Consider the following 25373-nt stretch of genomic DNA (forward strand, 5'->3'; position numbering starts at 1 on the left):
AACCCAGTCAGGTGAGGAGCATCCAGGGAGTGCGTTCTGTCCAGTCCAGCCTGGGTCACCGTCTTCCTGAGAGCCTGCTGATGGCTTTTAAGAACTGGGGGGACAGTAGGAATACAAAATACACATTTAAACATTTTTACTTCTAAGACAAACTAGAATACAAGTATAAAACAAAAGATACATTTGGAAAAAATAGAAAGTTCTCCAGAACTCACATCTTCCCCTTCCTCTTCCACTTCAGTCTCTGGCATCTCTTCCTCCCTGACAGCAGCCTCTTGCTCAGGGCATCTGGACCACTGGTATATCATTTTAACATACCCTTACATAAAGGTAAAGGTTAGAAATGAAACAGAAGAACCCTTATAAATTATAAATATCTTACCTTGCTGATGTGTCTTCAGGATTCCACATAAAACAGTCCATGGACCCATGGACTCTGCCAGTCTCACATTCTCACCACACATGAGCCCTATGCTCTTGTAATCCCCGACCTGCCCATTCCTCAGGTGATTCAACAAGTCCTTCCTGGCCTGGAGAAGGACCTTGCTGATCTCCTCTGCTGAGGCTCATTTCATACACACCCTCTTTAGGTGAAGAGGAAACTGGTCAAATGTCTTCAGGCAGGTCTTGCACACCAGATGAATTCTCATGGGTCTCTTTTGAAAATAAATAACTTTTGTGTAAAGGAACAAGTCAAGACTGTTTCAGTTTCTTAACCGAGCCTTAATTTTCTCTCCAATAGCTTCACCATATTGTTTATTGTATTTTTATCAGAATTATACCTTGCTCTAAAATAATGACTTTATAAAACAACTTAACTCTTACTTGGTCTTGTTCGCAGTCTTTCCAGTAGAAGTCGTTGTAGAATTTAAAAACTGGTGTGATAATTTGATCTGCCCGAGTGTCCTTCCCTAACCCAGTATTGATAGCTTGTGTACTGTAGGGTCCAAAGGTGGTGTTCTGCAATTTCCTCCCATAATGTTTCTTTGATCAGTTGGAAGCAAGTGTGAAAGCTTCCTCCCAGTGGGGAAGCTCAAGATCCTCTAGTTGTATGACAGATTTTGCTCTTCGAGGATCTGCAGTGTGGTGTGAAGCCAATTTTTGGCATTGCTTACCAGCTTCAAATATGTGAGTTTGGGTGGCTTGGCAGGTTTTATGAGTTCCTCGGTCTTCCGTCGTAGGCTGGCGGGTGCTCGGTTCTCCCGTCCAATAAAACTGCTGTGTTTTGTAAATGGTGGACTGTTTGGATCATTTTGTAGATGATCCTGGTTCCTTGTTGGAAGGTATCCTGTCTGTTTGACATGTTTGTTGTGTAGGCAGTGTGGAGGGTGACCGTACGGTTGCGTGCGTTGTCAACTCTGGATTGATCCATACTTACCATTTAAATGCCTAAAGCTTCGTTGACACCGTTAGGTTTCCACTGTTAGGCAGCTTTACCTCTGTAGAATCTGTGGCTCCATAGGAAGACAATCTTGCCTTTCTGTGTGTCGGTATGTTTTTGCCTGGGTCTTCTTCAGGCATTGTTCTGGAACACTGTGTCCATGCTGGCCTGTTTTTATCCTGTTTTGTAAGGGGCAGTGTGTTGTAGTTCCTCTTAGGGGGCTAGTTTGTATCCTATGGTCTGTGTTCCTTCTGTACCTTTCTGTATGAGTAGGTGCAGTTTCAGTTGGTGAATGGGTTTCTGCTTTCCCTGGTGGGGATTATGCATGGACCATTAACATCTCAATAGGCAATCAGGGTCTTTTGTTTTCCTCCCTAGTAGGACTGTGCAAGCTGTGTGAGTTTCCATAGCTGATTGGTTTCAGTTATTCTTCTGTTTGTTGCGTGTTAGTATGGTGAAGAGTTCCAGTCCCTGTAGGATCTGGCTAGTTAGGAGAGGGGAACAAAGCTCCTTCTCCCAGATTTTATCCGAGAGGGGACCATCTGGGACAAGGAGAGCACTCTCCTTCCAACGACTAAAACCCTCCCGGTTTTTCTGATGTTCAGGTCTTGTGTAAAGATAGTATTAAGTCTTTTGATCCACTCCCTTTCCTTTTTCTTTGTTTCTATCTCTGTCCAGTTGGGGTTGCTTTCCAGTCCCGTGGTTCCTGATGTACCTGTGTTGTGTCAGCTGGGTTCGGATGGAGTTACCCGTTCCCCCCACATAGGTCACCCCGCACTTTTTGCACTGGATGCTGTAGATGGCGTTATTGATGTTTTCTGAGAGTGCCCTTTGCAACTGGAAGATTTCTTTAGTTTCTTTGTTTTGGATCATTGTTTTCTGTTATGAAATGTTTGGCTCTTGGTGTATATGATCTGTTTTGTACAGGTTTTAGCTTGCTTTGGACTAATTAATGCTGAAGGTTTTTGTTTTTTTCTGTGTGCAGATATGATTTTGTGCTCCCTTAGTATGTTTGTGTTTTCTAATATCATGGTTTTTGGTTGTTTTTTATGCTGAGTTGAGAATATGATGTGTTGAGGGGTATTTTTCTGTCATCTGGAGTTTTTCTATTTAGAAATGTTTGTACCACATTTTTGAGGAAACTTTGTGTGTATCTTCTCTGGCATAAAGCTTGGAAGAGTGTGTATTTGGCTTCCTCAAAGTCTTGTTGTTGTGTACAGATTTTGTGGAAGTGTAGGAGTTGTGATTTTACCAGTCCTTTTAAAGTATGTTTTGGGTGGAAGCTATCCTTGTGCAGTAAGCCGTGTGAATGTGTCTTTGAAAAATACCTTGATGTCCAGTTTGTCTGTGTTGTTGAAGGAAGAAACCTTGTATGTGGTGGTGTCTAGGAAGTCTATCAGGCTACCATGCTTGGTGTATTTGAGTTTAATGGACCTGTGGTGTGTGTTGAGGCTGTTAATGATTTCTTGTAAGGCTTGATATGTGCTGCCTATATGTTTATTTTTTATATCTTTGCCCTGGGATGGACTGATGTCCTTTCCAGGGTGTAGCCTCCCATGTGTCTATTTCTTGCCACGTTTTAAAGTGGAGTTACAATCTTACTATTTTTACAGTTTTAAATTGACATTTACAAATGTATATTGAAGCAGCTACCCACCTGAACTAAACTATGTCAGCATGTGTAGTCTGCAAAGGAACAAGTAATAGGTTTATTCCATACTGAAAAGAGAAGAGAGAAAACTCAATGTTTCGGCTGTGAAGCCTTCTTCAGGTGTGAGAAAGACAAGGCAGATTACAAAGATTAAATAGCACAGAAGAACAAAAGCTGGGAGAGGGGAGGAGGCAGGAGCAGCAGAGAGGCCACACAGGAAGTGCAAAATGGAGAGAGGTGAAGAAAGGTGTGAAGTCAAAACCTGCAAGAGAATAGAGAAGATTACATTAAAATAAGTCAGTCATTGAGAGATCCTGGCTATTTGAGGTGAAAAGAAAAACTATGGGCTTGGAGAAATCTTTAACCTTCCCAGCCCTAATATGTTCTCTGAAGCATTCTCCTAGTCTCCTTTCGGTTTCCCAAATGTAGATACCTGGGCATTTTTTGCAAGAGATACAGTAAATGAGATACAGGATGTTGTCAGGGTTATCTGGAATTGTCCTGTGATGCCCTGAATGTCGTTAGATATGTATTTGCCAGTGATGCAGCGAGTGCTATTGCAGGGGAAGGTGCTGAGTGTGAGGGAGCTGTGAAAAAGAAGCTTATGTGGTGGTCAGCGATAAGAGATGATTGGGCGGCCGTAAGCAAGTGCAAAGCTCGCTGGCACCCTTCTTATAGAGAGGACAGCTCCGTCACCTCTTTTATGACGCTGCTTTATTTCCCTTGCGTTCTTCTCTTCTTCCCACGTTCTCTCTCTTCACTGCCTTTGTCCCCGCTCTATTTCACTTCAGCCTTTCACTCTTGCTTCCTTCCAATGAGGACGGAGCTGCGGGAGAAAGGGCGCTATAGAGGATCGCTGTGGAGAGCTGCTGCTGTGCTTTGACATCTGAGCTCTGTGGAAAACGATCTCAATACAATTCTGAAAAACGCGACTCCCCGAACGCCAGCCGAACAAGTCTCCACAGCCGAAGCGCTGTGTCTCTTTTCAGCTGGCGATAAACCTTTCCTCGATCCTTTGCGGACTTGTAAAACTGTTCACGATCAGAATAAAAAACGCTCACGCGAATACACAAGCACCCGTGTCTCGCCAAAGCTGACAAATAAACAGACGGACAAGCCGCACTGCACGTGTGAACAGGGGAATGAGCGAGCGAGCGGGGATAGGGCGCCTCCTGCGCTTAAAGGCTTACAGCACCTGGTATTCCCAGGCGGACTCCCATCCAAGTACTAACCAGGCCCGTCCCTGTTTAGCTTCCGAGATCAGACGAGATCAGGCGTGCTCAAGGGGGTGTGGCCGTAAGCGAGTACAAGGCTCCCTGGCACCCTTCTTATAGAGAGGACAGCTCCGTCACCTCTTTTACGACGTTGCTTTATTTCCCTTGCGTTTTTCTCTTCTTCCCACGTTCTCTCTCTTCACTGCCTTCGTCCCCGCTCTATTTCACTTCAGCCTTTCACTCTTGCTTCCTTCCAATGAGGACGGAGCTGCGGGAGAAAGGGCGCTATAGGGGATCGCTGTGGAGAGCTGCTGCTGTGCTTTGACATCTGAGCTCTGTGGAAAACGATCTCAATACAATTCTGAAAAACGCGACTCCCCGAACGCCAGCCGAACAAGTCTCCACAGCCGAAGCGCTGTGTCTCCTTTCAGCTGGCGATAAACCTTTCCTCGATCCTTTGCGGACTTGTAAAACTGTTCACAATCAGAATAAAAAACGCTCACGCTAATACACAAGCACCCGTGTCTCGCCAAAGCTGACAAATAAACAGACGGACAAGCCGCACTGCACGTGTGAACAGGGGAATGAGCGAGCGAGCGGGGATAGGGCGCCTCCTGCGCTTAAAAGCTTACAGCACCTGGTATTCCAAGGCGGTCTCCCATCCAAGTACTAACCAGACCCGTCCCTGTTTAGCTTCCGAGATCAGACGAAATCAGGCGTGCTCAAGGGGGTGTGGCCGTAAGCAAGTGCAAGGCTCGCTGGCACCCTTCTTATAGAGAGGACAGCTCCGTCACCTCTTTTACGACGCTGCTTTATTTCCCTTGCGTTTTTCTCTTCTTCCCACGTTCTCTCTCTTCACTGCCTTCGTCCCCGCTCTATTTCACTTCAGCCTTTCACTCTTGCTTCCTTCCAATGAGGACGGAGCTGCGGGAGAAAGGGCGCTATAGAGGATCGCTGTGGAGAGCTGCTGCTGTGCTTTGACATCTGAGCTCTGCGGAAAACGATCTCAATACAATTCTGAAAAACGCGACTCCCCGAACGCCAGCCGAACAAGTCTCCACAGCCGAAGCGCTGTGTCTCTTTTCAGCTGGCGATAAACCTTTCCTCGATCCTTTGCGGACTTGTAAAACTGTTCACGATCAGAATAAAAAACGCTCACGCTAATACACAAGCACCCGTGTCTCGCCAAAGCTGACAAATAAACAGACGGACAAGCCGCACTGCACGTGTGAACAGGGGAATGAGCGAGCGAGTGGGGATAGGGCACCTCCTGCGCTTAAAAGCTTACAGCACCTGGTATTCCCAGGCGGTCTCCCATCCAAGTACTAACCAGGCCCGTCCCTGTTTAGCTTCCGACATCAGACGAGATCAGGCGTGCTCAAGGGGGTGTGGCCGTAAGCGAGTGCAAGGCTCGCTGGCACCCTTCTTATAGAGAGGACAGCTCCGTCACCTCTTTTACGACGCTGCTTTATTTCCCTTGCGTTTTTCTCTTCTTCCCACGTTCTCTCTTAACTACCTTCGTCCCCGCTCTATTTCACTTCAGCCTTTCACTCTTGCTTCCTTCCAATGAGGACGGAGCTGCAGGAGAAAGGGCGCTATAGAGGATCGCTGTGGAGAGCTGCTGCTGTGCTTTGACATCTGAGCTCTGTGGAAAACGATCTCAATACAATTCTGAAAAACGCGACTCCCCGAACGCCAGCCGAACAAGTCTCCACAGCCGAAGCGCTGTATCTCTTTTCAGCTGGCGATAAACCTTTCCTCGATCCTTTGCGGACTTGTAAAACTGTTCACGATCAGAATAAAAAACGCTCACGCGAATACACAAGCACCCGTGTCTCGCCAAAGCTGACAAATAAACAGACGGACAAGCCGCACTGCACGTGTGAACAGGGGAATGAGCGAGCGTGCGGGGATAGGGCGCCTCCTGCGCTTAAAAGCTTACAGCACCTAGTATTCCCAGGCGGTCTCCCATCCAAGTACTAACCAGGCCCGTCCCTGTTTAGCTTCCGAGATCAAACGAGATCAGGCGTGCTCAAGGGGGTGTGGCCGTAAGCGAGTGCAAGGTTCGCTGGCACCCTTCTTATAGAGAGGACAGCTCCGTCACCTCTTTTACGACGCTGCTTTATTTCCCTTGCGTTTTTCTCTTCTTCCCACGTTCTCTCTTAACTACCTTCGTCCCCGCTCTATTTCACTTCAGCCTTTCACTCTTGCTTCCTTCCAATGAGGACGGAGCTGCAGGAGAAAGGGCGCTATAGAGGATCGCTGTGGAGAGCTGCTGCTGTGCTTTGACATCTGAGCTCTGTGGAAAACGATCTCAATACAATTCTGAAAAACGCGACTCCCCGAACGCCAGCCGAACAAGTCTCCACAGCCGAAGCGCTGTATCTCTTTTCAGCTGGCGATAAACCTTTCCTCGATCCTTTGCGGACTTGTAAAACTGTTCACGATCAGAATAAAAAACGCTCACGCGAATACACAAGCACCCGTGTCTCGCCAAAGCTGACAAATAAACAGACGGACAAGCCGCACTGCACGTGTGAACAGGGGAATGAGCGAGCGAGCGGGGATAGGGCGCCTCCTGCGCTTAAAAGCTTACAGCACCTAGTATTCCCAGGCGGTCTCCCATCCAAGTACTAACCAGGCCCATCCCTGTTTAGCTTCCGAGATCAGACGAGATCAGGCGTGCTCAAGGGGGTGTGGCCGTAAGCGAGTGCAAAGCTCGCTGGCACCCTTCTTATAGAGAGGACAGCTCCGTCACCTCTTTTACGACGCTGCTTTATTTCCCTTGCGTTTTTCTCTTCTTCCCACGTTCTCTCTCTTCACTGCCTTCGTCCCCGCTCTATTTCACTTCAGCCTTTCACTCTTGCTTCCTTCCAATGAGGACGGAGCTGCGGGAGAAAGGGCGCTATAGAGGATCGCTGTGGAGAGCTGCTGCTGTGCTTTGACATCTGAGCTCTGTGGAAAACGATCTCAATACAATTCTGAAAAACGCGACTCCCCGAACGCCAGCCGAACAAGTCTCCACAGCCGAAGCGCTGTGTCTCTTTTCAGCTGGCGATAAACCTTTCCTCGATCCTTTGCGGACTTGTAAAACTGTTCACGATCAGAATAAAAAACGCTCACGCTAATACACAAGCACCCGTGTCTCGCCAAAGCTGACAAATAAACAGACGGACAAGCCGCACTGCACGTGTGAACAGGGGAATGAGCGAGCGAGCGGGGATAGGGCGCCTCCTGCGCTTAAAAGCTTACAGCACCTGGTATTCCCAGGCGGTCTCCCATCCAAGTACTAACCAGGCCCATCTCTGTTTAGCTTCCGAGATCAGACGAGATCAGGCGTGCTCAAGGGGGTGTGGCCGTAAGCGAGTGCAAGGCTCGCTGGCATCCTTCTTATAGAGAGGACAGCTCCGTCACCTCTTTTACGACGCTGCTTTATTTCCCTTGCGTTTTTGTCTTCTTCCCACGTTCTCTCTCTTCACTGCCTTCGTCCCCGCTCTATTTCACTTCAGCCTTTCACTCTTGCTTCCTTCCAATGAGGACGGAGCTGCAGGAGAAAGGGCGCTATAGAGGATCGCTGTGGAGAGCTGCTGCTGTGCTTTGACATCTGAGCTCTGTGGAAAACGATCTCAATACAATTCTGAAAAACGCGACTCCCCGAACGCCAGCCGAACAAGTCTCCACAGCCGAAGCGCTGTATCTCTTTTCAGCTGGCGATAAACCTTTCCTCGATCCTTTGCGGACTTGTAAAACTGTTCACGATCAGAATAAAAAACGCTCACGCGAATACACAAGCACCCGTGTCTCGCCAAAGCTGACAAATAAACAGACGGACAAGCCGCACTGCACGTGTGAACAGGGGAATGAGCGAGCGAGCGGGGATAGGGCGCCTCCTGCGCTTAAAAGCTTACAGCACCTGGTATTCCCAGGCGGTCTCCCATCCAAGTACTAACCAGGCCCGTCCCTGTTTAGCTTTCGAGATCAGACGAGATCAGGCGTGCTCAAGGGGGTGTGGCCGTAAGCGAGAGCAAAGCTCGCTGGCACCCTTCTGATAGAGAGGACAGCTCCGTCACCTCTTTTACGACGCTGCTTTATTTCCCTTGCATTTTTCTCTTCTTCCCACGTTCTCTCTCTTCACTGCCTTCGTCCCCGCTCTATTTCACTTCAGCCTTTCACTCTTGCTTCCTTCCAATGAGGACGGAGCTGCGGGAGAAAGGGCGCTATAGAGGATCGCTGTGGAGAGCTGCTGCTGTGCTTTGACATCTGAGCTCTGTGGAAAACGATCTCAATACAATTCTGAAAAACGCGACTCCCCGAACGCCAGCCGAACAAGTCTCCACAGCCGAAGCGCTGTGTCTCTTTTCAGCTGGCGATAAACCTTTCCTCGATCCTTTGCGGACTTGTAAAACTGTTCACGATCAGAATAAAAAACGCTCACGCTAATACACAAGCACCCGTGTCTCGCCAAAGCTGACAAATAGACAGACAAGCCGCACTGCACGTGTGAACAGGGGAATGAGTGAGCGAGCGGGGATAGGGCGCCTCCTGCGCTTAAAAGCTTACAGCACCTGGTATTCCCAGGCGGTCTCCCATCCAAGTACTAACCAGGCCCATCCCTGTTTAGCTTACGAGATCAGACGAGATCAGGCGTGCTCAAGGGGGTGTGGCCGTAAGCGAGTGGAAGGCTCGCTGGCACCCTTCTTATAGAGAGGACAGCTCCGTCACCTCTTTTACGACGCTGCTTTATTTCCCTTGCGTTTTTCTCTTCTTCCCACGTTCTCTCTCTTCACTGCCTTCGTCCCCGCTCTATTTCACTTCAGCCTTTCACTCTTGCTTCCTTCCAATGAGGACGGAGCTGCGGGAGAAAGGGCGCTATAGAGGATCGCTGTGGAGAGCTGCTGCTGTGCTTTGACATCTGAGCTCTGTGGAAAACGATCTCAATACAATTCTGAAAAACGCGACTCCCCGAACGCCAGCCGAACAAGTCTCCACAGCCGAAGCGCCGTGTCTCTTTTCAGCTGGCGATAAACCTTTCCTCGATCCTTTGCGGACTTGTAAAACTGTTCACGATCAGAATAAAAAACGCTCACGCTAATACACAAGCACCCGTGTCTCGCCAAAGCTGACAAATAAACAGACGGACAAGCCGCACTGCACGTGTGAACAGGGGAATGAGCGAGCGAGCGGGGATAGGGCGCCTCCTGCGCTTAAAAGCTTACAGCACCTGGTATTCCCAGGCGGTCTCCCATCCAAGTACTAACCAGGCCCGTCCCTGTTTAACTTCCGAGATCAGACGAGATCAGGCGTGCTCAAGGGGGTGTGGACGTAAGCGCAAACAAGTCTCGCTGGCACCCTTCTTATAGAGAGGACAGCTCCGTCACCTCTTTTACGACGCTGCTTTTTTTCCCTTGCGTTTTTCTCGTCTTCCCACGTTCTCTCTCTTCACTGCCTTCGTCCCCGCTCTATTTCACTTCAGCCTTTCACTTGTAGCGGCAATGGTTGTTAATAAGACAGAATTAAGTGTTGCTGTGCTTTTTCTAATGAGGCCCCATCTCTCTGTTCATCTGTGTGGTGCAGCCACAGAGAAACTATTCATGCAGGCTGATTTAAAGATGTTTTCTTTTGATAAGGGACAGCTCCCAAATGGGGATGCACTTAGCTAAGCCTGGCTATCATGATCAATGGTCATCCATTGGCGCCTATCTGTCTAGGGTGTGCCAGATGGACATCTGGACTGCATTCCTAAGTGTCAGGAGTAAGTGACTCACATCTCACCTTGATCAACCAATCAGGGACTGGTAGGGCCGAGTAACCCACGTGGGACTCTGATGCCCATGGAACTTTCAGCCAATGAACGAGCTGAAGTTCCTCCAGGTAAAAACAGGCAACACAGAGGGCCTGAGAGACTATTTCCTGGACTTTTCTAAAGGGAATTCAAAGGAGAATTCCAGGGCAGGACGGCCCAGGAGCAGAAGGCTCCCAAGGGCAGGACATTCTCGCAGTGCGCCTCCTGACCATCCTAAGACTCAGCCCGGACAACCACGGAACGGCCAGTGTGTCCGAGTGCCAGAACTTTCCTTTGTTCTAAGAGTCTAGAGCGGAGGTTGCCAGAGAGTAACCAGAGGATCCACCTGAGGTAAGCACCAGCAGCAAGCCTTGTGAACAGGTCGGAACTGTGGACAGCTGAATCACTATTCAGAACTAGCGCTTCTTCAGGAATGAACCGGTCCTCTTCCTGACTTGCTGGGACCCACAGTCATCTTTTGTCCTGTGCACAAACTTTGCTAGTTAAAGCCAACACTAACTAGCCGGTCAGTGAGCATCTGCAGCACAGCACAGCCTGGCACGGAGCCAGAGAGCCCGCAGGAGATCTGAATCCCCAGAGATTGGATGAGTATTCAACTTCAATGCATTACAGCTTGAGAATTCAATTGTTATCCCAACCAGTTGATATCAATTTAATTCCTAAGAGTTATGTACTTGTTTTCAGTATCTAATGTAGAAGTTGTAACCAAGTTCACTTTATGAAACGATCTAAATGAATGATATACTGAACGTATGTCCTCTTGATATATGTAACTCTTTGTAACTGATTGTATATATACCTTTTGTATTCTGATAACCCTCTCGATAAGATCTGTTAGGTTTATATGCATATTTTATGTATTAATAAATGTATCCTCGTGTATTAGTACCCGTGTGTGTGTGCGTTGTTTGAGTTATATCGCATGGTTGGATTCTAAGGCCATTAAAAGAATCATTTTGTGATTTACGGCTACAATTAATAAATGTCCCCGTACATGCCCAAACCCTACAGAACTGGTGCCTTCAGAGAGCACACTACATTTATTGGCATCCCTGGACTCATTTCAGTCATACCTGGGCTATGGTAAGACTGAAATGAGTCAACCAAGCGGAATAATCAATAGAAAACGCCGCGGGTTTCATACGCGACAATACAGTGTGCTGAAAGCCGAAAGGAAAAAAGTTCCCCTTGCTCTTTAAGCAGTGCTTGATTGTTTTGTGATCTTTTGCGATCTACCGGGTTGATTGCATACTTGATCTTGTGGTTTTCTGTGGTAGAACTGTGATTTCGTACTTAAAAGTAATACTCTTTAAGTTTAACGATGGTTGCTAAAAGGTCTGAATTCGAGTCGCTATTAAGCACTCTCTCTAGCAGCGACAGGTCTGACCACGATCTCCGTCATATCTCCGTCAGCGGAGAAGCTAGGAGAATAAACCTCCATTCTCTGAGAGAGCTAGCGAAGGACATGGAGAGATTTGACCCTGCAGTGTCAGAGAATAATATCGAGAGTTATATTCAAGACCTCAGGTATACCCTGCAGTACCTGCCAAACGCCACAGAACAGGAGAAAGTGTTTCTGGTCAGGAAAACTAGCAGCAGAGCTGTACATGAGTGGATGGCTAGGCAGATGAAGAAAGTCTGTGATGACTTTGAAGAGCTGTGTCAAGCACTTATCAGAATACAGTGCGTTTATTGACCCGACTGCCGCGATAGCCACCGCCCTTAACATTAAGCACGAGAGAGCAGAGTCCCCTCGCGAATATTACGAGAGATTTAGATGAACTTATTTTGCAGGGCGAAATGATGAGGGTTGCGAAGAGAACACACATTTCAAGGGTTTATTCATTGCGAATCTCCACCCGTCAGTCAGAAAGATGATCTTAATGCATACAGATGCACAGACCATGAAAATGACTGATATTAAGAGATTCGTGCAGAAAGCCTGGGAGTATGATGTCCAAAGTCGCTCTGAGCAAAAAGCTGTTAAAGCGACTGTGTTCGCCGTCAGAGCCAGCAGGGTTAATTCCCCCCTGCTCGAAGGAGCACAGGCTCCTGAGCTGGCTTAGCCCCGTTCCAAAGCAGGCACACAGGACCGCACCCAGCGTCCTAAGTGCCATGAGAACACCGGGGAAGGGAAAGGGCTAGATAAAGCTGAACAAAAGGATTCAGTAGCCGCCCGCCTGGCCAGGATTGAACAAGTTTTATTAGGACATAGACAACCGCTCCCCAAGGCTGCCGGAAGCGTGAATGAGCTGATACTATCCACTGGAGGAGGCGGAGACCCGCCCCCTCTCCCTCCCTCAGTCTATCTGATTGAGTGGAAGGGTTCCTGCCTGGATGAGGTCAGCCACTCGCAAGCGAGTGCTGACTCCACCCCTGAAGTCACAGAGCAGGCAGTAAAACAGAGAGGAAAAGCAGGAAGCTTTTACCTCAAGGCTGCCATGGGAGATGTCTTACACAGTGAGACATTGATTGACACTGAGGTTGAAAGGTGTTTGATGTCATACAGCAAGCTCAAACGGGTAGAAAAAGAAAAGGGCATGCGACTCAGAGAGGAACCTTTGGTGGATCACCAGAAAGGCAAGGTGTGGAAACAGTTCAAGGCTCCTAAGCCTTCTGTACAGAAGGAAAGGGGGGCCAAGAGGCAGACTGTGCTCACACAGTGCCCACTGAACACAGAAGCCTATGTGGAGATTCCTTCTGTTCCCTCTGGACAAGAAATAAAAATATTTTCTTGTTCCCCGGATATACAGGGAAGTCATGTCCCGGCTGAGGTCACAACAGCCTCCATGCCACAGGAGCGGTGCTCCAAACAGCCGCCTGATCCACCAGGTAAAGCACACCCCTTTTACATCCCTAAAGAGGAGCAGATCTCCCCACCTGGCGATGAAAAGGAGCTTTCCCTGTGCACCCTGGCACCCAAGAGGGGTCAGGACCACCACCCTGCAGTGGTGGAAGGGATCCAGATGGCAGGAGAGCAGGTTGGTGATGTAGCCCTCACCCTTAGCCCTGAGAGGTCCTCTATGAGTGAGAATCTGCTTGAGCAGCTGTCACGGGGCCACCGCCAGGTGCCCCTGGTGCAACATTCACAGGTTAGATAGGAGGTCCAGCTGGACGCTGAGACTACTGCGCTGTGGACACACCTGATCCCAGATGCCGATTCCCTCTGCTGTGACCCAGGGAACCTGCAGTCAGGTAACATTATTTTTCACAACTACCAGGTAGTGAGTGAGACCGACCTGATTTTCCTGCCTCAACGGCAGGGTTTCCAACACACCCAGTCCCCCAGAAGGGACAGGGAATGAAAGCCAAGCCGGTTTTCCTACAGCCACCAGCTCAGTCTGTCAGTCTGAGTCTGACCAACAGTGGTTCAGCCAGACTGGAGCTGGATTATAAAGCCACCCGCCTGCCAGTGCAGAACACGGAGAAGTGGGGTGTCAGAATCCCCGCCTGCACTGACATGGGCCTGGTGGGTGATAGCGAGTTCGAAGACTGTGAACTGGCTATCCCAGTGCTGGGGCAGCTCACTGAACCCCTAGCGAGGGAAGGGGGGAGCGAGCAGGTGTCCTACACCGGCCCCTAGCGAACGACTGTAAACATGCCGATAGAGGGATTCCTCAATCAGGAAGTGTGCAGGGTGGACCTGAACAGTGAGAATGGGGTAACAATTCCAAATCACTCAGGTGCTCTAGATGACCACTCAGCCGGGGGTCAGGCATGCTCCACCGCTGCACCGCCCCCTGCAGGGTTCCTAGAGCACAGGCATGAACAAATCGAAAAAGCAGATGCCCTGGAAATGGAGGAGCAGCATCAGCAGCTGCGTCAGATCTCCCCAGATTTCCAGGATGTTGGTGCCCAAGATGCCACATGGCATAATGAGAAAGACGCTGCGCCAGCTTAGAAAGGCAACAGTCACTCAGAAGGAGATGACTGGGATCAGCTACCCTAAAAGACTTTTGGGAGGACTGATTTCTGCTGCCACTGTTGTGCATTTGCTATTTCTGGTAGGTTTGTTTGCTACTGGCACTCTCACCCTGACTGCCCCAAGAAGGCAGGTGTCAGAGATGCCAGAGGGTAGTGACAGACTGTATCAACAGCAGCAAAAGTTGGAAAGCCTAGGGAAAACCCTACAGGCAATTTCCTATGCAACAGGGTTAAACCTTATCCCCCAACCAGTGGACATGATTGCCGGTGTTATACAGTGGGTTTATGCTTGTGTGCAACAGGCCAGAATGTTGACACAAGACCTGTTAAGGGAGTTCAGTGCCACTGTAGCCAGTCTAGCCATGGCACAAATCCCAACCCACTTGATTCCACTCTTCTCAGTAGAGGAGTATGTGACATTAACCACCCCATCGCTCATAGCTCACCCAGAAAGCAATCCAAGATTGAATTTGGTTCCAAATCTTGAGATGGGTATGGCTACGAAAGCTATCCATTGGCTGTGTCTAAATGATTCACCAATGAAGGGTATAGGCTACTAACGAACAGAGGTAGGTTAATGAACCCCATGAAGAGCAGGTGGGAAGTAAATGGCTGGTCAGCACACCACACTTAACTGTCACTATGACTTGTGACAGGCATGATACAGCTACCACAATGCAGCTACCTAACCAACAGTTTCCTGCAAGTTCCCAAGGAGGCCATAGTACAGCATGGTAACTTAACACTGTACGGTCTGGAACCAGACAACATAAGACCAAACTGGAGGTCGTGGATGCCTTCAGGTGCCACACTATTGAATTGGATAGAAATCCAAGAAACACTACGCCCTGAAGAGGTACAGGTAGTTAGTTTGCTTTAATGGAACAAACCTCCAACCCACCCTGGCAGGTGCCCAACACAGGTGTCGTGGTTTATCAGGGGGGCTGGGAACAGGAACTGTTGTTATTGTAACACTACTGCCGGGTAGCTGGGTCATGACTGACAGTGTACTCTGAATGCTGTACTCTTACATCAAGATGTACTCCGGGTAGCATGAATGAGTCAAAGGTAGCATGTCAAAAGAAAGGAAGTTACTTCTTCCCAAATATCTGCCTACAGAGGTATCAGATATTGACAGTGAACTTCCTGATGTGTAATGCCTAGACTGAGATGATGTCTCCTACCGTGTTTATACATACTCCAGATTTTATTCATCCTGTTTGTTCCCAATGCTGGTTCCGGTATGAATTCTCGAGGAGTAATGTGGACATTTAAGGTTAATGTTCTAATGACAAGGGACATCACTTAACTCTGTTTTGTTTTGAAGGCAACAAAGCCTCAGGACCTCGTGACCTTCAAAAAGGGGGGATATGTAGCGGCGAGGCTTAATAATAAGAAAGAATTAAGTGTTTCTGAGCTTCCCAAATGAGGCCCCATTTCTCTGTTCATCTCTGTGGTGCAGCCACAGAGAGACCATTAGTGCAGGGTGATTTAAGGTCCTAGGACAGCTCCCAAAGGGGGATGCACTTAGCTAAGTCTGGCTATCATGATCAATGGTCATCCACTGGCGCCTATCTGTTTAGGGAGTGCCAGATGGACATCTGGACTGCATTACTAAGTGTCAGGACTAAGTGACTCATATCTCACCTTGATCAACCAATCAGGGACTGGTAGGGCTGAGTAACCCACGTGGGACTCTGATGCCCATGGAACTTTCAGCCAATCAACGAGCTGAAGTTCCTCCAGGTAAAAACAGGCAACACAGGCCTGGAGATTCAGATTCGGGAGATTCAGTAAGATTCTGGAGAGGATTCTGTGGACTGTTCTAAAGGGAATTCAAAGGAGAATTCCAGGGCAGGACGGCCCAGGAGCAGAAGGCTCCCAAGGGCAGGACATTCTCGCAGCGCGCCTCCTGACCATCCCGAGACTCAGCCCGGACAACCACGGAACGGCCAGTGTGTCCGAGTGCCAGAACTTTCCTTTGTTCTAAGAGTCTAGAGTGGAGGTTGCCAGAGAGTAACCAGCAGCAGGCCTCGTGAACAGGTCGGAACTGTGGACAGCTGAATCACTATTCAGAACTAGCTCTTCATCAGGAACGAACCGGTCCTCTTCCTGACTTGCTGGGATCCACAGTCATCTTTTCTCCTGTGCACAAACTTTGCTAGTTAAAGCCAACACTAACTAGCCGGACAGTGAGCATCAGCAGCGCACCGTCGCAAGCCGCACAGCACAGCCTGGCACACAGCCAGAGAGCGCGGATTGGACAGCAACAGCCTGCAACTGTTTCTTTGTGCCCGCAGGAGATCTGAATCCCCAGAAATTGGATGAGTATTCAACTTCACTGCATTACAGCTCGAGAATTTAATTGTTATCCCAACCAGTTGATATCAATTTAATTCCTAAGAGTTATGTACTTGTTTTGAGTATCTAATGTAGAAGTTATAACCAAGTTCATTTACGAAACGGTCTAAATGAATGATATACTGAACGTATGTCCTCTTGATATGTGTAACACTTCGTAACTGATTGAATATATATCTTTTGTATTCTGATAACCCTCTCGATAAGATCTGTTAGTTTTACATGCATATTCTATGTATTAATAAATGTATCCTCGTGTATTAGTACCTGTGTGTGTGCGTTGTTTGAGTTATGTCGCATGGTTGGATTCTAAAGCCATCAAAAGAATCAACTTTGTGATTTACTGCTACAATTAATAATTGTCTCAGTAAATGCCCAAACCCTACAGAACTGGTGCCTTCAGAGAGCCACAACGTTACATATTTGGCGTCCCTGAACGGCTATGAAACACTACACCTGTGTTTATTAAAGCTCCGTTCTGAGTTTCTCTCTTTGCTTCACACTTATGGTACTCTCTAATCTTTAATAATATCCTGAAAGGGAAAGGAACAGAGGCACATTTAGATAGCCTTTGCTTTGTGAATTAAGAACTGTTTGGGGTGTCTGTAATCAAGGCACGATTTTACGGTAAAGTATGTATTCAAATGTGTAAGACCGAAATATAAAAGCTGCACCACAGTGTACTGTGTAACTGTTCTGCATTTTTAAGATCTGCAGTTTTCTACGCATCTTGGATTCTTTTCATTTCTTTTAATTGGATGTCTTCTTGGATTTCTTACTCGCCCGCTCGATTTGTAATATGCGCATCAAACCTCCCCACTGAATAAAACAGCTTCATGTGCCACAGCATTCCACAGTAAATAAGGTTTGCACCATGTATTATGCGACCCCTAGTGAAATATTTAAGTGTTGGCTCCAATGTGAGGAATTTAATGAAACCTGAAAAAGAAATGCATGCAGAAAATGTCAGCAATTCAAAGCATGTAGGCAGTATGAATAAAACAATGCAGAGCTCAGTAAAAACAATCTGAAGCCGTAATTCCCTTCATATCCCAAGCAGTGCATTCTGACACGGTGGCTGTACAGAAGAAAATGAGAAATGCCCAACTTTACCCACCTCATTGCGGTTACTGCTACTCCTGCTTCAGTAGCTTTAAGATTCTCCTGACATCTGATTGTCTTGCATCTAACATTAAGAGGATTTCTCTGCTGGCCACGAGACACGAACTGGCAACTTTCCAGCCACAGGCACAGATCCCTAGCCACCGCACCACCCCATATATTATAGATGGTACTACGGCGCTGAGCTCACTCTGGTGCAGTTCAGCAATGTGAGAGGAAGGGCAGTAACACATTGGATCAGAAGATTGTAGGATCATCTCCTGCTTGACTCGTGTTGCTTTTAAACCTATCAGGCTCCTCAGTAATAAATGTCCTCTGTGTAAGTGAACTGCACCTGAGAGCTATAGAACCACACATTGGGTCAATTGCAACAAACTTTCGAAAGGAGCAGACAGCTGCGGACTAGTTAACACGGTTCTATCTAGAGATCATCTCCAGCTCTGAGCTCAATTGCAACGAAAAACCACGTGGAACAAACCTGGAGAGCAGCTGAATTTATGCTCAGGTTTCAGCACTGTTGTTTTTTTCTAATCAACACTAACTGCAGGGGTTCTGAATCAAAACCTTTCAATTATTCTGATCAATGTGTTAATATGTAGGTCATAATTGTTATTTTTTCTGTCTCGTTCAAGTATATAACTGGAAATCGATATTTTAATTTAGTTATTTCCAACTCAACAACGGCATATATTTTAAAATATTGCAGATCTGGGTAAGTTTGCTCTCAAAAGCAGGAAACTTAGAACAGGACTTAACTTCCACATTCAATTTATTGGTGATTCTTTGCTACGCACTGAACCTTTTTATTTGTATCTTGAACAGAGAGAGCTATAAAGGGGCCTGAATCAAGTGTTCAGAATCATGCGGATCAGAAAATTGTAGATCTGACTCCTGCCTGGCTTGTCAATCGGGCTCCTCAGTAATAAATGTCCTTTATGTAAGGGAACTGCACCTGACAGCTATAGAACCACACATTGGGTCAATTGGAACAAACTTTTGAATGGAGCACAGAGCTGCGGACTAGTTAACCAGGTGTTAACCATACTGTCTGGAGATCATCTCCAGCTCTGAGCTCAATTGCAATGAAAAACCGTGCGGAACAAAGCTGGAGAGCAGCTGAACTTGTGCTCAGGTTGCAGCACTGTTGTTTTTCTAATTAACACTAACTGCAGGGGTTCAGAATCAAAGCTTTTTAATTATTCTGGTCAGTATGTTAATATGTAGGATATGAAGTATGTGGGTATATGTAATATCATAATCATTTTTTTTTGTCTGTTCAAGTATATAACTGGATATTGTCGATAATTTAGTTATTTCCAATTAATTATTCCATATATTTTAAAATATTGCAGATCTGGGTAAGTTTGCTCACAAAAGCAAGAAACTTAGAACGGGACTTATACAAAGAGACTTTGTTTATGTTTTTTTTCTTATACTACATTGACCAGATGGTGTGCTTAAGTCTTCCATAAAACGTCCATAGAAGAGAAGGGTTTTGCTGCATTAACTTCTGGGTTATGGGCCCAGCACGCGTCAGATGCGCCACTCTGCTGTGTGATGAGAGTGTCAACACAACTGTTCTTTCTATGCCTTCTAAAAGTACACCTGAGATGAAAAGTTGCAATGGTAAAAGATGCCACATTAAGCACTTGGTGTTCTTTAGTACAGATCTTCACACTGTGCTCTACATAGACATGCCTTCAAGATCGCTGAGAAACAGAGCTCCTGCTTTCCGACACTACTGATTCTTTAATCGTAAATCATCAATTCTTCAACAAGAATCGGCGAATCGAAACCCAAACACATATTCACATCGGTGTCCTAGTCTAATAACATTATGATGTAAGCATTAAAGAATCTGTGTGGTCTTGTGTTATTTTTCTTACCATAAGAACCATAAAATTGTTTCCCAACTTGTCGGGATCGCAGGGAGTAAGTTCAGATTAATCCATTGGGATTGTACTGGATTTGATTGAGATTTTGAAATGTTCCTTGCAAAGTTATTCGAAGTTGCTTGAACTTTTAATAAAAAGGTGATCTGAAACTTCTTAGCTTAAAATCTCTAATGTTGCTGTCACTAAACTTGGACGTGATGATCCAAAGTTGTGTAGTGTGATTTTATTCTTCAAGAATTCTCTCTGTGTGAGCCTTTACTGTGACATGAGATTTCGTTTACATTATCTACATGGAGTATGTATGAGTACACATGATTATGAGTAAATATAGTGAAATATAAACATATCAAATGCAGATGAACACGAAATCAAGAAAATCACATTAAAATCTCATGGTAAACCAAGGTTTGAGTTTTACAACTTCAAGTACAACAATTTCATTACAAAAAGAGCAGGATGAAGACATTAAACACAAAACAGACACATTAAAATACAGAATCAGGTATTTAAATTGCCACCTGGGCAGAAATGTTACTGGGTGTTAACAGGTGAGAACAGTCCTGTGACTCACCATTCATTCTGACAATGGAGCAGCAGGAGGTGAAACTCTGGACAGAAACTGCAGACAATGGAGCAGCAGGAGGTGAGACTGCAGACAAGGTGAAAAAGAGAGTGAATGAGACAGGAGCAGGTAAAGGTTTATTCCATAGTGAAAAGAAAAGAGACACAATGTTTTGGCTTTGGTGCCTCCTTCATGTATGAGGGACAGCTGATAAATCAAACAAAAGAACAAAAGACGGGAGTGGAGAGGAGACGAGCAGGAGAGAAAGAGCTTCAGCACTCAGGTGGTGTGAAGTCAATGAGACGGAGCTGGAGAGCTGTTCTCACACTGACAATACCAGCTAACAGCTCTGACCTCTCAGTCACTCTGCTCCTCTGGATAACTGAGACAATGAGTTTACAAGTGCTCTTTCTGTCAGAATGCTGCTGGTTTGTCAGAGAGCTGCAAAATGTTAAATGTGGACAAAAAATGCTTCATTCAAATCACAGTCTTTTAGGGACTTTTTTTTCTTATTCTATCAACATTGCAGTCTTTTTTCTGAAAAATGAAACAAAGGATTACTATAAATTATAGAAATCATAAATTATAATAAAACCAACCTTTATTATGAATAGAGATATAAAACTATCTATTGTAATCAGAAATATAATTTGTCTAACTAATTACATGCCATAAAGCCCATAGAACTAATGGATGCACAGAACATGTAGAATGGTGTACTTAGATTATCAGAAGGCTTTTGACCTACTTTCCATTTCACATTTTCTGTTTAAAAAATGATTTTCAATACCTGATCTCTTGGATGTCTTGGAGATATCAAACCAATTGGCAACAGGAATTGTTCACATTACCGTCTATTAGCAGACATTGTTTAGATATGAATCCATTACATTAAAAGTTTGATCCCGTTATTTCAATACACGTTTAAGTACTGTTATTTATTTCAATACAGGCGAAGGATCTGGAAATATATGAAAATACAACATATATATATATTTGTATGTGTATATATATATAGATGTGTATATTTTATGTACATATATTTGTAAACAATGCTACATTATTTTTCATTGTATATTCAACAAGATACAACATACTGAAAGTCCTTCACGTGAAGTGCATAGCAACAATCACTAAGGAAGTGCGTCATGTGGCAGGATGTAGGAGGAGTGATCGCTCAGTTCCTGTTCCTGCTTCAAGTATGAATTCAAACCCTTGCAATCATATAGACCCGTAGGTGCGTAGGAGTCTTAGTGTTTGTCATTTCAGTATCAGCATAGCACTCTCTCTGTATTTGTGATCAACTTTGGTTAAATATGACAATTTTACTGTTCAATCTGGAAACTGAGCTTTACGTTTTCATGGAGGTTTTGCTCAAATCGATCGTGTATGAAGTTTCACGAGTGTTTCGAAGCAGGATGTCTGACTCTGAGGATGAGATTGAAAACAAACTCCACAGCATCTCCCAGATACTGGTAAGACGGGCCGTGTTTAAAATCACACAGTGTGTGGAGGAGAGTGTCGGGAGTGAAATGGCGCAGCTGAAGAAGGAAAACGAGAGCCTGAAGTGGAGATTGCAGCTGTGGGAGAAGGAGTCGGGAGCAGGAGGAGATCAGGGTACCCAGACGCTTCCCTGTGAAGTCCCTGCAGGAATAAAGGAAGAAATGGACACGAAACTGCAGCTCTCAGGTCAGTGGGGTGACTTGTATGTAGTCAGGGTGTGTGTGAGTTTAAAAACAGTGTCTTTAACTTCCTCACTGGTGAGAATATAGTGCAGAGACGCAGAGTGAAGTGGGAAAGACTTGCGTGATGTAACAACGGGATTCTTAACTGGAAACTGAACTGTTTTGTCCGGTTACAGTGTTTCACTGAATCAGATAATAATACAACGTAATTAAGAAAGAAGACTTATGTGTATATATATATATTGTTTTTACGTTTTATTGGTTTATATTATTATATGTATGCTAATGATTGTGTATACAAAATAATTTTAATTGGTTTAAGTATTGCAGTCCTCCAGGGCCTGTGTCTGTATTAACTAATCTCAATGCAGTCTTAATGTACTGTAGTGTCCAGTCAGTGTGTGTAATTAACCTCCCTCTCTCTCAGTGCAGTGTTAATGTACTGGAGTGTCCAGTCAGTGTGTTTGGATCAACCCCTCTCTTTCTTTCAGTGCACTGTTAGTGTAAATGTAATGTACTTGTGATATTATTACAGTAGACTTACTTTTTCATGGTAGTTAGGTTTCTAACATAGCTTGTATTTATAAAATCGCCTATAATCAGAACACCCCTTTATACCCACTTATTCCCCTCTGCTTAAACAACCCAAATCGATTGGGAGTGTACTAGTACATGCATGTATGTAGTTTAAAGTATAATAAAAAGTGTGATACAGCTTAACTTCTCTTGACTTGCCTTTCCTCTTTGTACTTGTCATATCGATGGTGATGCTGCATGATAACTAGTGACTAGTTCCCAAAGAGGAACTCAGCTGCATGGTGTATAAGAGTTGAATTTTTTATGTTTCCCACATTCTTTACATTTTTATTTACAGTATTTGAATTTTTTTGTTCACCACTAAATGGCTATACATGAATTTGTGTAAAAATGTTATGTAAAGTACTTGTCTGCTGTATTTTTAATCCCTTTTCACGTTATCTGTGTTAAAAGAGATTAAATGTGTTTGAATCTTTGATGTATATCAAGTTTGGAAAATGAGTTTTTAAAACTTAAATTACATGCTACTAAATAATATCTTTGCTATCTCAAGTTTAAAATGTAAGCTACTTTTTCCGTGGATAGTACTTCCTTTTGAGCGCTACTCTAAGCTCGTATTAAAGTTCAGGGCTAAATACTAGATCACATGGCCTCAGCTATCATTATTATGCTGATTATACTCAAATATACATCCATACCAAACCTGACACTGATGTAGCTGTCTCTTTTCTATCTAATTACATCTCTGACATAAAAACTAGGATGACTGAAAATTTCCTTTATCTAAACTGTGACAAGACTGAAGTCATGCTTATTGGAACCCCCCCATCAACTTTGTAAAGCCAGTCCTGTAACCCTATCTGTAGATGGTTCTGTACTTGAGCTTCAGTCTAAATTGGAAAAACTTGGGGATGATATTTGACTCAGGCTTGACATTTGACCAACATGTGCAACATATTGTCAAAACAAACTTCTTTCTTTCGCCTCAGAAATATTGCTCAACTACACCCTATATTATCGTTAACTGGCTGAAAAGTTTTTTCTTCTTCCAAATCGACCACTATAACGCTCTGCTCTCTGGGGTTTCTAAATCCACATTGAACAAACTCCAGTAAATTTGGCAGCCAGAATCCTGACCAGGTCTAGTACAAGTGTTCACATTACTCATTATGTGAGTCTAGTACAAGTGTTCACATTACTCCTATCCTGGAGTCCTTGCACTGGCTTCCTGTTAAGTTTCGTGTCAACTTAAAATTCCTCCTGCTCACCTATAAGGCTCTGCTTGGCTTGGCACCTCAGTACCTGTCTGAGTTATTATCGCTCTACTCCCCACCTCACAGCCATCTCTCTTCTGTTTCTGGTCTCCTATCTTTCCCCCAGTCCGTCTACACTCTATGAATGAAAGGCCCTTCTGTTATGCCCTAAACTCTGGAACTCTATCCCCAAGGATATCAGAGAGTCACCTTCTCTAAACTCCTTTAAATCCAGACTCAAAACTTTCTTCTTTAGAAGAGCCTTTATTTACCTGTTCTTTACCCATCTGCTCCTACTGTATTTTGTACCACAATCTGCTGTCTCCTCAAACAGTGTATTCCCATCATGCTTATATTGTGGTTTTTTTGTTGTTGTTGTTGGCATTATGTAGAGCACTTTGAGAAGTTTATTATTATTATTATTATTATTATTATTATTATTATAAAGGTCTTGTTTTCTTGTCCTGTGTTTACAGGCTCAGAGGCCAGTGCTCTCCCTGATGCTGGGGAAAGGGCTCCTCTTGAACAGCAGCACAGTGAGGAGGAGTGGGGCTCCAATCTGATGCAGGAGACAGAGCTCACTGTTGCAGAAGGGAAAGAGACACTCAGTGAGCAGCACACAGAGAGCAGACAGAGTGTCGAGGATCTGGACTCTGTGCCCATGATGAAGATAGAACCTGAGTGTGAGACACCTGGACTCTTAATATTAACGGAGAAGATTAATCATCTGGATACCAAGAATATTGCAGAACATTGTAATGAACTTTACTGCATCACTGTACATGAACTCAAAGAAGAACTGAGTAAGTTTAATGTTACAGAGCAGGACATGGAGCCCCAGTTGATTCACACTGCTGACCAGCACACTGAAGGACACGATGGAGAAAACAAATCTCAGTTTCAGCACACAGAGCAAGACCATTCCATGGAGCATTTGCAGAATAAGAGACCACAGCACGATCAGAGGATGAGGAAGAATCACTCAAGGCCTTGCTCAGAAGGAGTGGACAAACTGCCATTATGGCACAGGGAGGAGCAGCGTTTCTGTCAGTCTAGCAAATCAAAACCCGACCAGCACCTTCAAACAGGAGAGAGACCTTTCAGCTGCAGTCAGTGTGGGAAGAGTTTTAGTCACTCATACCTCTTAAAAAGACACCAGCACATTCACACAGGAGAGAGACCATTCAGCTGCAGTCAGTGTGGGAAGAGTTTTAGTCATTTGCACCTCTTAAAACGACATCAGCACATTCACACAGGAGAGAGACCATTCAGCTGCAGTCACTGTGGGAAGAGTTTTAGTCAGTCAAGTACCTTAAAAACCCACCAGCGCATTCACACAGGAGAGAGACCATTCAGCTGCAGTCAGTGTGGTAGGAGTTTTAGTCAGTCAGGTCACTTAAAAACACATCAGCGTATTCATGCAGGAGAGAGACCATTCAGCTGCAGTCAGTGTGGTAGGAGTTTTAGTCAGTCAGGTCACTTAAAAACACACCAGCATATTCACACAGGAGAGAGACCATTCAGCTGCAGTCAGAGTGGGAAGAGTTTTAATGACTGAATCACCAGAAGAGCTCACCAGCGCATAAAATAAGATCCCTTTATTGGCCATATACAATTTCTTGTATTAGGTATTTGTCTTTTCACAACATGCTCACCATGAGGCCTGCAGATAGGGAGAGAAGCTTGGTGTCAGAGCACAGGATCAGCTCTTTGTACAGCATGCCTGGAGCAATCAGGATTAAGGGCTTTGTTCAGGGGTCCAACAGAGTAGTCTTCCTCTGTCAATTGAGGAATTTGAACTGGCAGTCTTCCACCCACAGACATAGATCCTTAACCACAGAGCCACCAGACTACCCTTAATTTCACAGGAGGGATACCTTTCAGCTGCAGTCAGTGTGGAAAGGGTTTTAGTGATTCAAATACCTTAAAAGCCAACCAGCATACTCACACAGGAGACCTTCAGAATCCACCAATTCAGTCACACA

The 25373-nt window shown here is 45.4% G+C and overlaps 1 protein-coding gene, 1 non-coding gene and 8 pseudogenes across 2 annotated transcripts; 1 reads left to right on the forward strand and 9 right to left on the reverse strand.

The window, feature by feature from the left end:
• Positions 1-4215: 4215 nt before the first annotated feature.
• LOC148811996 (5S ribosomal RNA) lies at positions 4216-4334 on the reverse strand. The gene has a single exon (XR_016086360.1). It is a non-coding gene; the product is annotated as a 5S ribosomal RNA (ribosomal RNA).
• Positions 4335-4871: 537 nt separating this feature from the next.
• LOC148811997 (5S ribosomal RNA) lies at positions 4872-4990 on the reverse strand (annotated as a pseudogene).
• Positions 4991-5527: 537 nt separating this feature from the next.
• On the reverse strand, positions 5528-5646 carry LOC148811998 (5S ribosomal RNA; annotated as a pseudogene).
• A 535-nt stretch (positions 5647-6181) lies between these two features.
• LOC148811999 (5S ribosomal RNA) lies at positions 6182-6300 on the reverse strand (annotated as a pseudogene).
• Positions 6301-6835: 535 nt separating this feature from the next.
• Positions 6836-6954, reverse strand: LOC148812000 (5S ribosomal RNA; annotated as a pseudogene).
• A 537-nt stretch (positions 6955-7491) lies between these two features.
• On the reverse strand, positions 7492-7610 carry LOC148812001 (5S ribosomal RNA; annotated as a pseudogene).
• Positions 7611-8147: 537 nt separating this feature from the next.
• Positions 8148-8266, reverse strand: LOC148812002 (5S ribosomal RNA; annotated as a pseudogene).
• Positions 8267-8799: 533 nt separating this feature from the next.
• Positions 8800-8918, reverse strand: LOC148812003 (5S ribosomal RNA; annotated as a pseudogene).
• A 537-nt stretch (positions 8919-9455) lies between these two features.
• LOC148812004 (5S ribosomal RNA) lies at positions 9456-9574 on the reverse strand (annotated as a pseudogene).
• Positions 9575-21229: 11655 nt separating this feature from the next.
• LOC148812005 (uncharacterized) lies at positions 21230-24946 on the forward strand. The gene is made up of 2 exons (XM_088908683.1): positions 21230-21602; positions 23865-24946. Exons 1-2 carry the CDS (start codon positions 21230-21232, stop codon positions 24944-24946), a joined length of 1455 nt encoding a protein of 484 aa, XP_088764809.1.
• The last annotated feature ends 427 nt before the right edge of the window (positions 24947-25373 follow it).

This window comes from Atractosteus spatula (assembly GCF_055471065.1).
Source record: "Atractosteus spatula isolate fAtrSpa1 chromosome 10 unlocalized genomic scaffold, fAtrSpa1.hap1 SUPER_10_unloc_5, whole genome shotgun sequence".
Lineage (NCBI taxonomy): Eukaryota > Metazoa > Chordata > Actinopteri > Semionotiformes > Lepisosteidae > Atractosteus > Atractosteus spatula.